Source organism: Brienomyrus brachyistius, chromosome 14 (assembly GCF_023856365.1).
Source record: "Brienomyrus brachyistius isolate T26 chromosome 14, BBRACH_0.4, whole genome shotgun sequence".
Lineage (NCBI taxonomy): Eukaryota > Metazoa > Chordata > Actinopteri > Osteoglossiformes > Mormyridae > Brienomyrus > Brienomyrus brachyistius.
Genome location: NC_064546.1, coordinates 22978668 through 22994136, shown reverse-complemented (window position 1 = coordinate 22994136; position 15469 = coordinate 22978668). Strand labels below are relative to the sequence as shown.

The window sequence follows — 15469 nt, the reverse complement described above, 5'->3', positions numbered from 1 at the left end:
GCTTTGTGGTCATGTTGACCATTTGGGGACCGGACCTTTCAGAGTCAGCCTGCGTTGGATTTGGCAGTCTGCTTTGTGGTCATGCTGACCATTTGGGGACCGGACCTTTCAGAGTCAGCCTGCGTTGGATTTGACCTCAGGTCTGAATCTGCGTTACCCTTGGGTGCTTAATGGGAGCAACTTTAAAACTGTGTTTGGATTAATAAGAAGTCTGTCGAGAGACAGGGTTAGCATGCAGCAAAAGAGGCTCTGGTGAGGGTGAAGCGGGGCGTCGTGTGTCCTGAACTTTAGAGGGCGTCACTGTCTCTCTTTGAGGAAGTGGAGTTTAATGGCTTTGCCCACCTACATGGAGGTGTTTCTCTGCCCTGCTGGGTGGATGTGGGTTTGAGTCCCTTAACCAGGAAGCCATTATAAGGGATTGTATGTGTTTTAGTTTGAGGGTCATGTGAGATGAAATGGTGTAGTATCAGCTGGCTCAGAGGTAGAGACACACAGCGGACACAAAAGCCCAGAGCAGAAGCGTTTTTTAAAACAACAACGTCACATACAAATCTTCTTTTTTTCTTTTCTTTTTTTTTTTTTCCAGAAACCATCGTGAAAGATGATTTGTTACAAATTAATTCACATCCAAAGAAGTATGTTTACACAGAGTGCCATAACATTGTCTGGAGAGTAAAGCTCTCAGCTAAAAAAAACAAGAAGATTTCAGTAAGTCACTGACAGAATCGGTGGTCGTGGTAGACAAAAAGAGTATTGATTTTAACAATCAGTGAATAAAGAGGTAAAATAAATCAGTAGAGTGTATAACAAGTATACAGAATGTTACTGACTCTAAACCATGGGAATAAACATACCTTGTGAAAGTCTTATTAAAAGTCTGTGAGGGTTCTAGTGCTGAATGACAATATGCACACAGCACAAAGGCCTTATCTCGTGTGCTCACAATGAGGGCTCCTACCAGATGTTTCTCATGTGATGCTCGTGTCATGTGACATGCTTGACCTTTGACCTTTTGATAGACTGGCTGCTTTCGACATCGTAACGCCTCTTTGGTCGAATTTTGCATTAATGCAGCAGCTCGGTCTGATTTCATGCCCTTTTTCGGATCTGTCTCCCAAACTTCGCCGTCTTACATCTCACAGCTGACAGACTTTCCGGATAATTATGCTTTCCGTGGACTAAATTGGGAACAGCGCCATGGGAAGGTAGAGAGCGAGGGAGCTGCCACACAGTGAGCCTTCAGTCAAAGGCGTCCTTCTCATTTAGTGCCTGAAACTTTTCATTCAGTGTTTTTGGAGCCCTGGGTTCGATCCAGGCAGACAGACTCTGGGCCTGCTGCTCTGTCATAAACATTCAGGCGGGAGAGGACAGGGCGATAAAAATCCGTAACGTAGCGTGTCATGGCAGAGAGCGAAATCCCCAAGAGCTTTGTCAACCTCGTATCTTTATGCCTTGCAAAATTAATATTTAATGTGCATTTTTTGAGCATTCATGCATGGGAGAAACTGTAAGAAACTAGCTAGGTTTTAAAAAAAAAAATGTAAAAAATGAATACCTTAATTGCAGGTCGATTTAATGAGTTCCTAGCTTTATTGACTGTGCAATCTTGAGTTCTTGGTATATTTCACTTTGCCCTGCTATGCTCTGATACCCAGGCCTGGGCAGAAAACCGTCACTCTTACGTTTCTATGAATTTACAGAGAAATAAGTAGTTGACCCATCAGGGATGGGGTCTATTTTGATATGCATGATGGGAAATGTAGTTTCTCTAGAAACAGCCCTGTTTTGTTAGGTAGGAATGGCAGGTTGACGGGCCTCAGACCCCCAAGTATCCGACTCGGCTTTCACAAGGTATGTTAGTCTGTGCGTTTTGCCATCACAAAGCCGACCAGTTTTGCAAGTCGACTCGTGGTTGGTTTTCTGCTGGGTGACTGTGTGACCGGAGGCGGCTGAGTACCAGGATTACAGCACTGACATCTGCAGAGCCAAGAAACGACATCGCCACGAGCAAAAACATCCCCCATATATTTATGATTTTTCACTTTTTAGTTGGGAAAAAGCAGAGCATGAAGGGGAGCAAACATTTTGTGAGACACTTACAGTAAAAATGACACAATCATTAATCGATAAATTTAAAAAAGAGTGAACACACCATGTCCAAACTCATACTGCTCACAGAGCTTCAAACCCAAACACGCAGTCTAGAGTCTCCTTACTATTAATACAAAAATAGATAGGAAAAAATCTTTATAAAGCTTACAGTATTTAACAATCAGTAGGCTAGATGTACCTTGATCAAAACGCTAATTTGAAAAAGATCACGCAGAGGTTGTGAATGTTGCAGATGACGGAGGAGGTCATCATCAGCGAGCCGGGTGGGGGGGGCGGGGGCAGGGGTGAACTGTGTGGACCTCACGGCTTCTGCTGGGTCCTGGCTTGATGAGCCATGCGGATCTGTGTGTCAGTGTACCCGCGGTCTGCCTGGCCCTGTAGCCGCTGTTAGCATGCTGCCCTGTTAGTACTGCCGTAACAGGCCCCACCAGGACCCTACCAACATCTTAAAATGATCCATCATTGGCATTGTCTCTAAAGAACAAGAACCCATCCACCCCCCTTCCCCTCCAGGGGGTAGGAAAACCTGGGAAAATAAGTGTCGGACAGCTATCAGGTCCGCCCGCTGGCCGGTGCAGCAGAGCCTTCTGTGTCACGCAGCCCCGGGGATCTGACCCTGATAGCGAGATGCCACGCCCCCCCCCCAGGCAGATCGCCACCTTTTTAACGGCATGCAAATTAAGCAGCTCTATGGCCACCGCTCCCTTGCCCTCTCCACCTGAATGAGGTGATGTTCGCTGTTTTTCTTGTAAACTATAATCAGGAGGAAAGGGCATACTCACTGTCAGTGGGTTCCGAGATGCTGCGGCACAGTGCCAGGGAGTGGGGTTAGCCCCCGCTGGGCCTGGCCTGCCAGAGCCGAACAGTACCATGGGGGGTGGGCCGGCACCCGGGTTCTGTCAAACCGTTGCCCAAAAATGCACCGTGGAGAAGCCTGTAGGTCAGTGCCTGCTGACCAGGCTGCCTCAGCTTTTTTTTTTTGGGGGGGGGGTGGGGGGTCTCTCAGCTGTCGAGCATCTGGTGAAGGATGACCGTTAAAGGTCATGGCTAATAGTCAAGCTGCCCCGGCCTTGTCGCCCTTGAACCCCCAGGGTGGCGGCCCTGAGCTGATCTGCCACTGGCTGTGCTCGACACAGCATGGAGACTACTGTGCTTCACTCGACATGTTTTGGCTGGTTGAGAAGAGTGGGAATTCTGGGTATCCTAACGCAGGTCAGGGTGTGCTGGACTGGTGGGTGTGGTTTCAGGCCCAGCTGGAATGTTTAAACAGCCTGCTCACCACGCACGGTGGTGACTCTCAGTTTCCTGTCAAACTCTCTCTCTTTCCTGTTTATTTTCCTTTCTGTTTCGAGCTTCAATGCACTGATGTACTTCTGATAACTTGGGAACTGCACTCGTCAGCTGTTTTGAAGGACTGCGTACGAAGCGGCCAACATTTTGAACCTCACTCATCGTATGCACCTGGTCCTGAACGAAGGCATCATGCCTTGAGAAGCAGCCACACTACACAGTTGAGCAACGGTAATAATAAGATTCCTCGCATTAATCAGTAACAGCCCGCTGCAGTCTCAGCTTGTACGAGGCTGTTTCATTGTGAACACACCTATCTTAACACATTTATGGTGCCCATTCTCTCTCGCTGACGGTGAACTGCTACCCCAGATCTAAGACGGCTTGAGGCTTAAAGGCACAGCACCAGTGCCCCCTGTTGGCATGAGAACCCTGGAAACAAGTACCATCCAGTGTGACTGTGCAGTGATTTCAAACAGAGCCACTGGCCCATGATCTCGGTGTGTATGTAAAAATCATGACTACCCTTCACATATTTAAAAAGCAGCCAGAAAAAGCCAAGAAAGATGTTCAGAATGGATAGAGAGCCCCCTCTGCAGACTGCTGTCCACTGCGGAAACACTGTTTTTGTTTACATGTGATAGCTACAAGTTTCATGTACATGCTGTGTTTTTGGCTCCTCTGATTCAGATCCAGTGGAATGTGCATCGTTTTGTCATAAACAAGCAGATCTATCAAATTTTTGGTCATTTTTAAAATCATTTTTCTGTCCCTCCACATAGATGAAGTAAAAAAAAAAAAACTCGAGGTGACCAGCAAGCTGATGCAGACTTCAAAGGATGAAGATGTTCGCAGTGATGCCTACAGCATCTCCTGCGGAAGTAGAGGCGCGTGTCCTTTTAACATGAAAGGTCTAGGAAAGCGAAGCGCCGTCCACAGCTGGCAAAGAGCACCTACTGACTGATTACGCTTAGAAGAAATTCACTAATTAGCATGCTGTTAAAGATTTGATACCTCAGCCTGGTATAGCAGTGACTGGAGAATGAAAATCAGGGAGCGAAAATGTGATTAGACAGGAGGACCTTCGATGTGATGAGCTTGTACTACATACAGGCCTATAATTATCACATGCTCATGTCCACAGATGCCTTCATGCGTTTGCTGTCCCCACCGGCAGCAAAAACAAAGCAAAAATGCCATATTTGTGCTTACAGCTGAAGTGGAAAATACTGTTTCTGTTTTGAGGAAATTTAGCACCAGTTACTATGAAGGCTTTTTGTGAAATTTGTGTTTCAGGATAAGAATGCAGCTTGTCATCTGAATGGCTGAACTTCTAAAGGGCTGGGAAAACTATATTCATTCTGATAGCAGATGTTTAGTTATTTCTGTAGCGTCTACCTGACCTCTGGTGTCATCATGATGTTTGATCATGTTTGGCTGTTCCTCTAGGATTATAATCTAGCACAGATAATTCCAGCGACAACCGGAAGTTTTGCGACCTTCCCGCTCCTGCTTTTCTTTGTCCTTGCACAGTCCTCCCTTCCCGAGAGCTCGGCTCAAACCGCACGTGCGAAACAGACAATTAAAACGGGGAGGGCGAACGGAGCCATGTGGAGTCATGTGACACGAAAACGTCGCCTTGATGGCACGCGGTTGGTGCACAGAAAGCCGCCTTGTCTACAGCCATCTTTTTTGTGCTGGGTTCAACTTATGAAAATGTCCACGGCCTCTACCTGCCTTCCTCGTTGTAACGAGGGTCGGTTGCTGCGAGTAATCAAACCAAGGCTGGGTGGGAATGCCTCTGAGCCTCTTTCATTTATATTGACTCTGTCCAGCAGACCTGAAGTGGGGAAAATACTGTCCATGGTGGCCGAGAATGACCCCCGCAAACCAGCCTCAGTCTGATAGTCCATAATTCTAATCCTGCACCTTGCCAAGGAATTTACTGATGCTTCAAAGATTAAGGGGTAAAAGGATTTAGCTCCACAGACTGAAAGCACAGTCTCCACCCCCGTGCTTGCTAGCATCACCCTCCTCAAAGATCAAACTGGCAACTTTAGCTTCAACCACAGACGGAAGATGTTTGTCAAACAGCCTTGGTCCGACCTAACCTGGCCTGATGTTTTAGGTTCGGTTAAAACTTTATCAACCTTCTCATTATACCCCCAGGTTGAAATCATGGGGTATTTTGATCATCATGCTCCCCCTTCCTTCTCTCCCTCCTTCCCCACTGACTCTGGTCCTTCACTCGCCCCCCTAGGACTCTAGCAGGCTGTGCCAGCGGCACACCTGCTGTCCCTTTGACTCCTTCATCTGAGTCCAGTGAGTCAGCTCCTCTTCCCCTGAGCTGTTGAGGCCCAGGGAGATCCAGCCGATCATCTCCTTGCGCTTCATGCTGCGCTTGTTGTACACCGAGAGGATGAGCGTCACGTCCGACAGCTGAAAGAGTGCCACCTGGAAGACGAACGTCTCCTTGTAGGTGGGGTTGGGTTGCCCCCGGCAGATCGACGTCTTGCACTTGGACATCTCCTGGCCCATGGAGTTCAACAGTGTCAGCTTAACGTACGTGTCTGAGCAGGGCGAAACCAACCAGGGAGCAGAGGGAAGACAGGAGAGAGCTATTAAGAGCTAGGACTGTTGGAGAAACTCAGCAGACTATCACAGAAACATGTTCTAGAAGCTTCCAAAAAGACCGGTCACACATGACTGACTGGAGTCGTCAGATTTCATTGGCTGCCGTCCCAAACTTCCACGGTAAGCTGAGTCCATTTTGCTCTTGTTTGCCCTTCTTCACTTCTCTAGCTGACTCTTCGAAATGGCGTACGTCAGTTTGCTTTATTATAAAAGTAACGCTCCGCTAATTATCAGTAATCCATATTCATCGCATCCATGACTTGCTTTGCCGAATTCATATTTAATGTTTCCACTTTGCTGGCTTTTTGCCTGCCTGCTTTGTTAACCATATAACCCTGCCTCTGCTGGATTATATCAAACAATTTTTGGGGATTTATATACCTTAATTATTCATCTAATTTTGAGCCATTCAATCATTGCAGGTACCCTTCTAAAATTACTACTGTGATTTATTCATTGAAGCGGATTACAACAACTTTATTGGCGATAAACCATGTATCCCTATAGTCATCACTTTAATGTGATTATTCAATTCATGATCACGCTTCAGGGTCTTTCTCTAAGGGTTGGGTTTTGATCTTGAATCTTCACAAAGACCCCTGGAAGTCAGAGCCTGGCAGGCATGAGGAGCTCAGAGAAAATAATCCAAGCAAAGAAAAATCCTTCAGTCGGCCATTTTGGCTCATGTTTTTAAGGAGCCCTTTATTTCCGAGCGTTTTCCTTTTCTGGCTTTACTTTTAGTGTCGTGGTGTATGTCACATTTTGAAAGAAAAAGCCTGATGATTTATTCAAATAAACAGAATATGAGTTTTAATTAGTTGCCTTTGTGGTGAAGGAAGAATCAGCTCAGGATTCTATTAGTTGAGTGTTTAATTATTTTCTCCAATCACTCCATATTTATTTTCCTTGTTTTTGTGTTTGTGCAGAAGCTGTGGCGAATGTGTGGTGGTACGATCCACCGCCACTCTGCCAAATGGTACGTGCTAAAGGAACGGCAGCTCCTTCATAAAAGCCCAAAGCGAACGGCACGCACGTCTTTTCAGGACTGTCTCCTCTCTGCCGTCACTTAATAATAACACCCCCCTGAATAAGCGTGCCACCTCCCCCCCACCACGACAGGAATGCACGACCGAATGCTTTCATGCAGCGGAGAGCCAGATGCAATTGAAGCTGTGTCGCACAGCTAGGAATAAAAGAGCCTCCAGATTTCAGGGGCATAAAGGCCAGGGTGAAACAGCCTTGATTTCCATTCTCCTGGCTATGAATCAGATGCTCTATAGAGCTGTCACAGATGTAAGTGGGCAGTTTCAGAGGAAGCCTTCGCCCGGCATTGTCGCTGAAAGCCGGGGACTGCCGCTGTCGATTAATCTGACATCCAAAACGCAGCTGTGCAACCTGTTTTGTTTTTTTTTTTTGGTTTGCTGTATTCCATTATCATCTTCATAAGGTCTGAACCTCCACCTCAGTTCAGTCCCACTCTCCTCTCTGAGGCCCCTGGGGGGGGGGTCCCAGCGCACCCCTCTATCTGCATCCTTTCCTGAGCTTTTACGGAGCTGAGAGGTACGCTTCCTGCTTTACGCGTGACACCTGAATCCCTGTGACTGCAGCTGGACAAAAATCTATCACAGACAGGCATCTTGTGATGCTAGACGCTACTTTCCAAAACAAATCTGCACGGCCTGTTGGAATCGCAAACCCCCGCTGCTGGTGGCCCTTGCTGTAGCTCTCGTTTTTTTTTCAGTGATGGAACCCAGGGCATTTTACCCTCTCTCCTAAAACTTGGTAACATCTTACTGAAGACAGGCTATGCTTCCTCGGTGTCAGCAGCGGCATCGGTGCTGAATACTGCGGTTACTGGGACAGGGCTGTTACCAGGGGACCTCCTGCCGCTTCCTGTCATCCAGAGTACTGTAAAACAACCTTCACCATGGCCATGAGCTATGCTGCTGTTGATTTATTTTATTGCTGTACCTTTTTGAGCAGATTTACACATTGGGTGTTTTTCAGTTGAATGGGTGACCGTTTAGGCTGTGTGAGTACTCTACAAACTCAGAGCTCTTCTTCCTCCCCAGTGCCGACTGCGAAGGTCCCCCCCAGAGCATAGAGCACATGGAATGCAAGGCAGCAAGGCACCGGCTGTCCGTGGAGGAGCAGATGGAGTGATCGAAAGAGGGATGGAGGAAACCAGGAGCAAGGTATGCAGTGAGGTAGTGGATGGATGGGGCTTGGAGCATGGGGTGATGTGTGCACTACAGAGTCAACCTGTCTCATCACAGATGTGGTCTTTCATGGAAAACGTAAAGAAGAATCAGAACATCATACCAGGCTGAATTTTTTATGACCAAGAAATAATTGATCTATAAATGAAATACAATTTACGTATAGTTCATTATCTGCTCAGCGGCTAAAAGGTCAATGTGTTTATAGCTTATATCTATTAATGTAGCTTAAACGCTTGATGACCTCGCAGCATGTTTTACTTCCTCTTCCTACTACACCCAGTTTGCCGTATCTTCTGATGGCTGTAAACAATCGATACAGCCTGTCTTTGATGTTCTCGTTGCTGGACGGAATTTGTGTAACCAATATCCGTGAGGAAATTAGGCTGCTCTCTAGTATGAACCAAGCATAACGAGATAAAGACAGACAGACAGCGCGAGTCAAGCAAGAAACAGACAGAGCGAGTCGAGTGTCCATAGGGGGACGGAGGCAGAGGGAAGGGTGATGAGCAGGATTGCTGGTCCTGCCGGCAAAGACTCACCTCTGATTATATAAACCTGTCCACCTATCAGGTGTTTCAGACAACAGAATAGGCCATCTGACAACAGGGGTTGGGAAGCAGTAAGAGAGAGAACGACCGAGATGTCAATCATAGGTGAAGGGCACACAGGCAGCATGACAGGAGAGTGAGAGAGAGGCAGGGTCAAAGGTCGACGAAAGTGATGCGAGTGCATTGCTGCCGGAGATTCTGCTCTAAGTCAGAACAGGAGCAACGGATGGCAGCAGTCGACCTGAGCAGGTCTCTGCTCCCGACTCCCGATGCCCCACGTCTCAGCAGCTGCCCGTCACGCTGACTGATCCTGCATGTTCAGACATTAAGCTACTACTAAATGACCTTCGAAATGCATAAACATGCATCTGAAATTCAGGTGGTGTGACGTCTTTTACCAAGCTGTCAGTCTATATTTGACAGGGATTATATACGTTACGCTGTTATATTTTATTTTAAAACCTAGTTCTGTAATGTTTTTCTGCTATTAAAAATTAGAGTTGGAATGTCAGTGTCAATACAGAAATTAAACTTCGGTCGGTTCTCTTGACCTTTAACCTTATGTATGCTGTTGCTGAAATGTATCGATGTCACAAAAGCTTTTCAGATACTCAGTAATGTACTAATACCCTAAAGTCACAACGTCCAGGGTGGCTTCCGGAAGAGGCCCGGAGCTCCGTACTTACTGGGTGGCTTATTGGCTGCCAGGTTCTTGAAGTGGCTGCCCTTGATGACCTCCACTGAGAGCCGACCCGTGGTGGCGTTGTAAACGAGGCCCACCAGTATCTCCGGGCTGGAGCCCTGGCCTGATGACTGGAAGGACGATGTGCTCTCGCTGCAGGACATCTCCGAAATGCTGACCTGGGACTCGCAGCCCTGCTGGCAGGCGGAAGGGGAGGCGGGACATCGCTGGTGCCCACGAGTCGCCCGTGTCTGACATGTTACCCTCTGAATTCCCCACTTACACAGCAGGATATTAACACAGCATAAGCAAACACTGAGTACGATTTAGACCAGGGGACAGTGACCTTATGCGCAAAGAGGCCAGTGTGTCTGCAGGTTTCTGGGATAAACTTTAGGTCAGCTGTTCACACCCAGGTGCCAGAACTCTTTAGCCACTCAGTCCTCTAATTACTAATCTAAGGGAGTTGCAGTGAAAACCTGCATACACAACAGCCTTTTCTGGATAAGACTGCCTGCACCTAATTCAGACTATAGTTTAGACTATGATGATGTGACAGTTGTCTCTGTCACATGAATCTTGCATGAAACCCTAAGTGTGCAAGGAGACTCATTGACAGGGGGTTTCGGTGACCCACCTTCACTCCTCCCCCATGCACAGAAACCCCGAGACTCCTACCAGCCGCCTACTCACTGGAAGGGTGCAGCAGGGCTCCAGGATGACGGGAATGTGCATCTTGCCCTGCAGGTTGAGCTTGGTGAGGTAGAACACCTTCTCCCCCAGCAACTTCTCCTTCTTCATCCGCTTCACGCTGTAGAGGCGGAACCGAATGGAGTAGTTGCCGATCATCTCCGACTCGATGTGGTTGAACTTGAAGGTCTCGGTGAAGACCGGGCAGGGCCCCTTCTGTACTCCTGTCTTAGCACGCTGCTTCTTGGTGGGAAGCAGCAGCAGGTGGACCTGCCAGGAGATGTTGCCCGTGCGTTTCAGGGCCGGGAGATCCGTCACGGCGGTCACTGTCACCATGAGCCGGCGTTCCTCCGAGTCGTAGTCGAACACCACGTCCAGAGTGCCGTATTTGGCCAAGGGCTCAGGCTCGTACCCCTTGGGCAGCTGTGCCGCTGAGCCCCGAGCTGACATTTCCTGACAGAGTGCGGGAGAGAGACATTAACTACGGGGTCACGCGCCACCCCCCGCCCCATCCCTGCTTCTTCTTCACCAATTCCATCCATGGTGATTGCCCACAGAAGCTGTATCCAGCGGAGCATCCTATATGCTTCCTGCCTCACAATAAGCCCGCAACGAGCTTAGAAATGCATTTTTATGGAGGAACGCTGGAAGAATCGCGTGTACAGCTGCAGTCCCGCAGCTAAGGGGTGGAGGACCATCATGATGACAGAGTGCTCTCCAAACATCTGGTATGAGTTGAACTCGCTGCGGCGTGTTCGTGCTGAACGGGGCCCCTCCTATCGGCCCCTCTTGCCCCGCGCAAGCCTGGACTACAGAGCGCGCTGCGAATTGAGGCACTTGCATTTCCCCTAACCCGAGACCATATGGCTGAATGAGATCAAATGGCTTTTTAATAACCATCTTATCTTGAGCTCCTCACGCCCCAGCGTGGCAGTGGGAGATTAATGGGTTGTCAGTGGCAGTTCAGAGGGGTGGCGGGGGGGGGGCTTGGGGGAGGGGTAAAAAAAAAAATGAAAGCAGTCCAGGCCACAAATGTACCGCAGAAATAAAAGGGTCCCCCTGAGTTTCCATAGCACAGTCTGTTTCTTGGTGCAGTTGCCATGGTTTCCCGCGATGTTGAGTCTCTCCCGCTGCGCATTACCGTCGCCTCTGTTTGTCGGTAAGACTCGGTGCGGCCTTGTGGAGGCCTGCAGGGTGGGGGTGCTGGTCAGGAGCTATGCCGAAGGGGGGGGGGGGCGTCCCCTCGTTAGCCACCCAAGGTTCGCCTGGGAACTGGGGGCTGCCAGCAATCTCTGCCCCCCCACAATACAACGTACTGCACTTGGCCCAATCATGACTCGTTCTCAGACTACCGTTTTTAATCGTTCTCGGGTTAAGTGCTGACTCCCGGTAAGCAAGTGCTGACAAGTTTCCCGATACTGTCTAATCCGTACGAGGGCACGCTAAATCCCTGCGGGAGCCTCATGGGGGTGCTCACCTCGGGGCTGAGCACGGCGGTGCTGTCGCTGGGCACGTCCTCCTCGTAGCCCTTGTTGAGGTAGCTCTCGGTCTCGTGGCCGCCGCTGGTTTCACTCGGGCACTTGCCGTACGAGTGGCGCGGGCTGTCGCTGCAGTGGGACAGGCCGCATTTGGCATCGCCGGCGTCGGAAGGCGTGCAGGACATGCGTGGGGAGCCATCCTCGTCCTGGTAGGGTGGGGGTTGCAGCTCGTCCAGAGGGGGTGTGCGCCTCATTCTCTGAATGTAGTTCACTGTGGAAAAACCCCAGAATCACCCCCCAAGTGAGGTGCAGGCGCTGGTCTACGGTGACATTTTTGAGCCTTGGCGGAATTCGCATACCCAGAACAGTCATGTCATCCCATCTTCTCCATCACTGACTGCTGTTTCCAGCCCCATCACTTAGCCAATCACGTTTGACTTTGGGTTTTTATCATGGCCTTCTGGGAGTGCGGGTGGTGTGATGTGGCCCGGCATGGCACCGTGTGCCGAAACTCGCGGGATGTCGCATTACGGTATGGTGAGTGGTGACACCCCTGGGGCTCCTGAGGGATCTGCGCATGCCAGATTGGAGTCACTCCTCCAGCAACAGGATGAGTAACAATCCATCTGGCTGCTGTGGATGTGCTGGGTGAAATTGCAGCCTGCAGCTCTGAGGGATATGGCTGATACACTAGGTGGGAGGGGGGGATTCCGCACTGAGGGCTCCTATTGTTAAAGCCTGATTCTAAGCGAAGGTGTCCCAGGGTCTCTGCCTGTCTTGTCCTGATAGGTACATAGCCTCGAGAGTCCTGGAAGCTGCATAAGAAGACTTATTTAAAAAGAATGGCAGTTTTTTAAATCCTTATCTTTAGGGGTATGTACAGGGGCGGAGCCACAGGGGCACTGGCGCCAGCTGAAAGCTGATTGGCCCCCATGCGCATTCCCCTGTCACTCACCGATTCAAAGCATATCATTGGCTAATGATAAGGTTGGTCTTTCTTGTGGCCCCCTCCCACCTTAAAAGACCCTTTAGTCGCCCCTGCTCCCCCGACACTTTCTCTGAATGTACTGCACGATCCCGTCGCCCTGGAGCCTTGCAAAAACACAGACAGTTGCTGTTGACGTTTTAGTGGTTAGGAAGGATGCCCAAAGAAGCTAGCCCTCCCCATTTCATGACCTCCCCCCCCCCACCATCAAGGAAACAATGGAGCACCTGGCACAGAATGGTCTTCACGCCCCCTCTTCCACCCCCCCCGCATTAGTGGCTGTGGCACGCATTTCACGGTTAGATGCCAGCGCTCCCACAGCCGCAGGAATGCGCCGCTGGTCATGAGAGGACACGTCTGAATGATCTCACCCCAACTCCTTCATCTGGCCTCCATTAGGGTTCCACTGGCACTCATTACTGCTGAACTTTATATAAGGATGGCCTGCCTTCACTATGACTCACAAGCAGCGCTTACAAAGGCCGGATTATGGCCAGCTCGGCTCCACCGGGGCCCGCCGCCACTACCGTCCTGTTAGCGGCCCACCGGCGGCGAAGCAATGCATGCTGGGAGATCACGAGGAGACAGTCGCCAATGAGCCATTTTTTTAAATAATGAGAAGCACTCAGCTTCACTCATCGTGCAAAAAAGGACTTCGCTCCAGGTCGCCCGACACATCTGGAAGATTATATGTAAAGCAAGCAGCAGGGGGCGCCCACGCCCTTTCTTAGTGAGCCACCATTCAGTTTGTCCTGTCAGATTAAATGACACGTTTCTGGAGGAGCGCAGTCATCCATTATTTAGTCACAATTCTGCCAATCAACTTCAGCATGGCAAAGAGCTGGGGGTGGGTTCTGGAGTGCCAAGGAACTCGGGATACCAGCGGAGCTGGTGCAGTGCCACAGGTACCTGGGCGTCCGCCTGAACGGCAACACAGCGACCAGAGCAGATCACTGGGCCGGCCATGAAACCACAGGCAGCTACAGGAAGGAAGAGGACAAAACTGGAGAACGTCGCAAACTATTCTGTCCATCCCTGCCCTTCCACAGCACCTTGCATGCAGCTTCCTACTTAAGGATCCCCATGCAAATCTAAACAGTCTCTCTCTTTGAATTGTAAGCAGACATTTCAGGTTCTGTGTAATTCCCTCCGCTAATTAGCACATGACTATAAGTTTAACTAGGTAGTGCTGCATCCATCCATCCATCCATCCATTTTCTGTACCCTCTTATCCTATTCAGGGTCATGGGGGGGTGTCCGCAGCCTATCCCAGAGGTTATAGTAGTGTTGCAATGAATCTATTTTGTAATTTGCTGCTTAAAATATGCCCAAATGTCCTGTGGAAATCATGATAACATGCATCCGTAAAATTAGTTACTTGTATATACTTTTAACTGTGAACTTATTCTGAATTTTATAGCATTGGCTTGGGTGTGTGGAAAAAATGGGACACATGTTCTTCATAAACATGTTTTTCTATGCTGGTGTGGATGAGTGTGAAATACATAATGAAATTAACAGCCTGCGGTGGTAAAACACCCACTGCACTTAGCCGGATGCATCCAGCCAAAGTCAGGCTGAAGCTCGTTCGGCCCAGTTCATCCTGTTTTGTCAGGCAACAGAAAAGCACTTGACTAATTTATGGGCCAATGTTCTGTAAAGCAGTTGGAACTCCCCATGTCATTCTAATTAACACTGGCCTCACCTGACCTGAGATCAGTGCCACGTCACACAGTACTTAGATCACAGCTCTTATCACATCAGATGCTTTCTGTTCTAAAGTGGCGCGTTTCTGACCAACGGGAAATGTTAAGCAGGGTCTCCCTAGAAATGGCGGGGGTGAGGACACACACATTGATAAACCTCAGATTCACCTGGCGGCAAAGGAACCCTGCAAGGTCCCCAGTGACAAGATGCTGGCTTTCATGGCCTTCAGATGAGACCTGCGGGGGGCGCTGAAGACAGAGCTGTAACATGACCTGAAGGTGCCACGACTTGGATCAACTGTCACCAAACAGACTCACTCTGGCCTCCAGTTAGCCTCCAAATCTCAGCTGAGGGGTGTGCCCCCCCCTCCCCGAACAGCGATCACCTTGTGGTACTTTACAGAAACCATGGCTTCTGCTTTGGAACCGGGATGCTTCCGGGGTCTGTGCTGCCCCAGCCTCCACTGTTTGCCATGTCTGGCCTGATATTCCCCTCCTGCCCCAGAGAGGTAGTTCCCGGGGAAGTAAAGCAGGTGGCCGGGCCCCCTGCCCAGACTGTGCCACCCCTAGCAAGAGCAGCACATTGTAGGAATACATGATCCCATAATCTGAGATGTATGTTAACAGACACAAGTGCAAATAAAAGAGGGTTACATTCAGTGAGGGCAACCACTTCACCCAGGGCAAAGGGAGGGATGAAATTAGGGACCTGTTTATGATTTAATGTGTTTTTTTTTTTCTAATAAGAAACACTGAAATGTTCAGGAAGCTTGTGACAGTTGGTCTGTACAACTGATTTAAACACAGCAGAGCAAGGCGTAAATAATAGGATTTATGTCATCCTCTAAGATGTCTTAAAGGCACAGTCAAATCAGGAATAATCACACCGCCTTTTCAGATTTATGCGAATGGACTCGGCACTATGTGATTCCTGCATCTTTACCTTTTAGAAGCTTAGAACAAAAACGTACAATTGTAGAGGTTGCTGTGGTGTAAAATACCACCAGCTAGCTGCACTGCACTGGTCCCTGCAGATATGCCGTTTAAGCTACAGGCTTATGCTGTGACATGTAGAATGTAAAAAAAGGAGTAAGGCCTCCACCTTGTGGCCAGAATGGAAAA

General features: G+C 49.2%; 1 protein-coding gene across 10 annotated transcripts in view; it reads right to left on the bottom strand.

The window, feature by feature from the left end:
* Positions 1-507: 507 nt before the first annotated feature.
* The window catches only part of syt14a (synaptotagmin XIVa), a 45363-nt gene continuing 30401 nt past the window's right edge, over positions 508-15469 (bottom strand). For 3 of the 10 annotated variants that reach the window (XM_048974426.1, XM_048974428.1, XM_048974429.1), the window contains 5 exons: positions 11656-11927; positions 10182-10631; positions 9493-9685; positions 8798-8875; positions 508-5972 (listed from right to left, as the gene is read on the bottom strand). In XM_048974426.1, the coding sequence (XP_048830383.1) occupies positions 5659-5972; positions 8798-8875; positions 9493-9685; positions 10182-10631; positions 11656-11927 (1307 nt within the window). In that variant the 3' untranslated portion in view covers positions 508-5658. Of the gene's footprint in view, positions 5973-8734; positions 9686-10181; positions 10632-11655; positions 11928-15469 lie in introns of those variants that run through there. The other 7 variants (XM_048974427.1, XM_048974424.1, XM_048974430.1 and 4 more) reach the window with 5 other exon arrangements.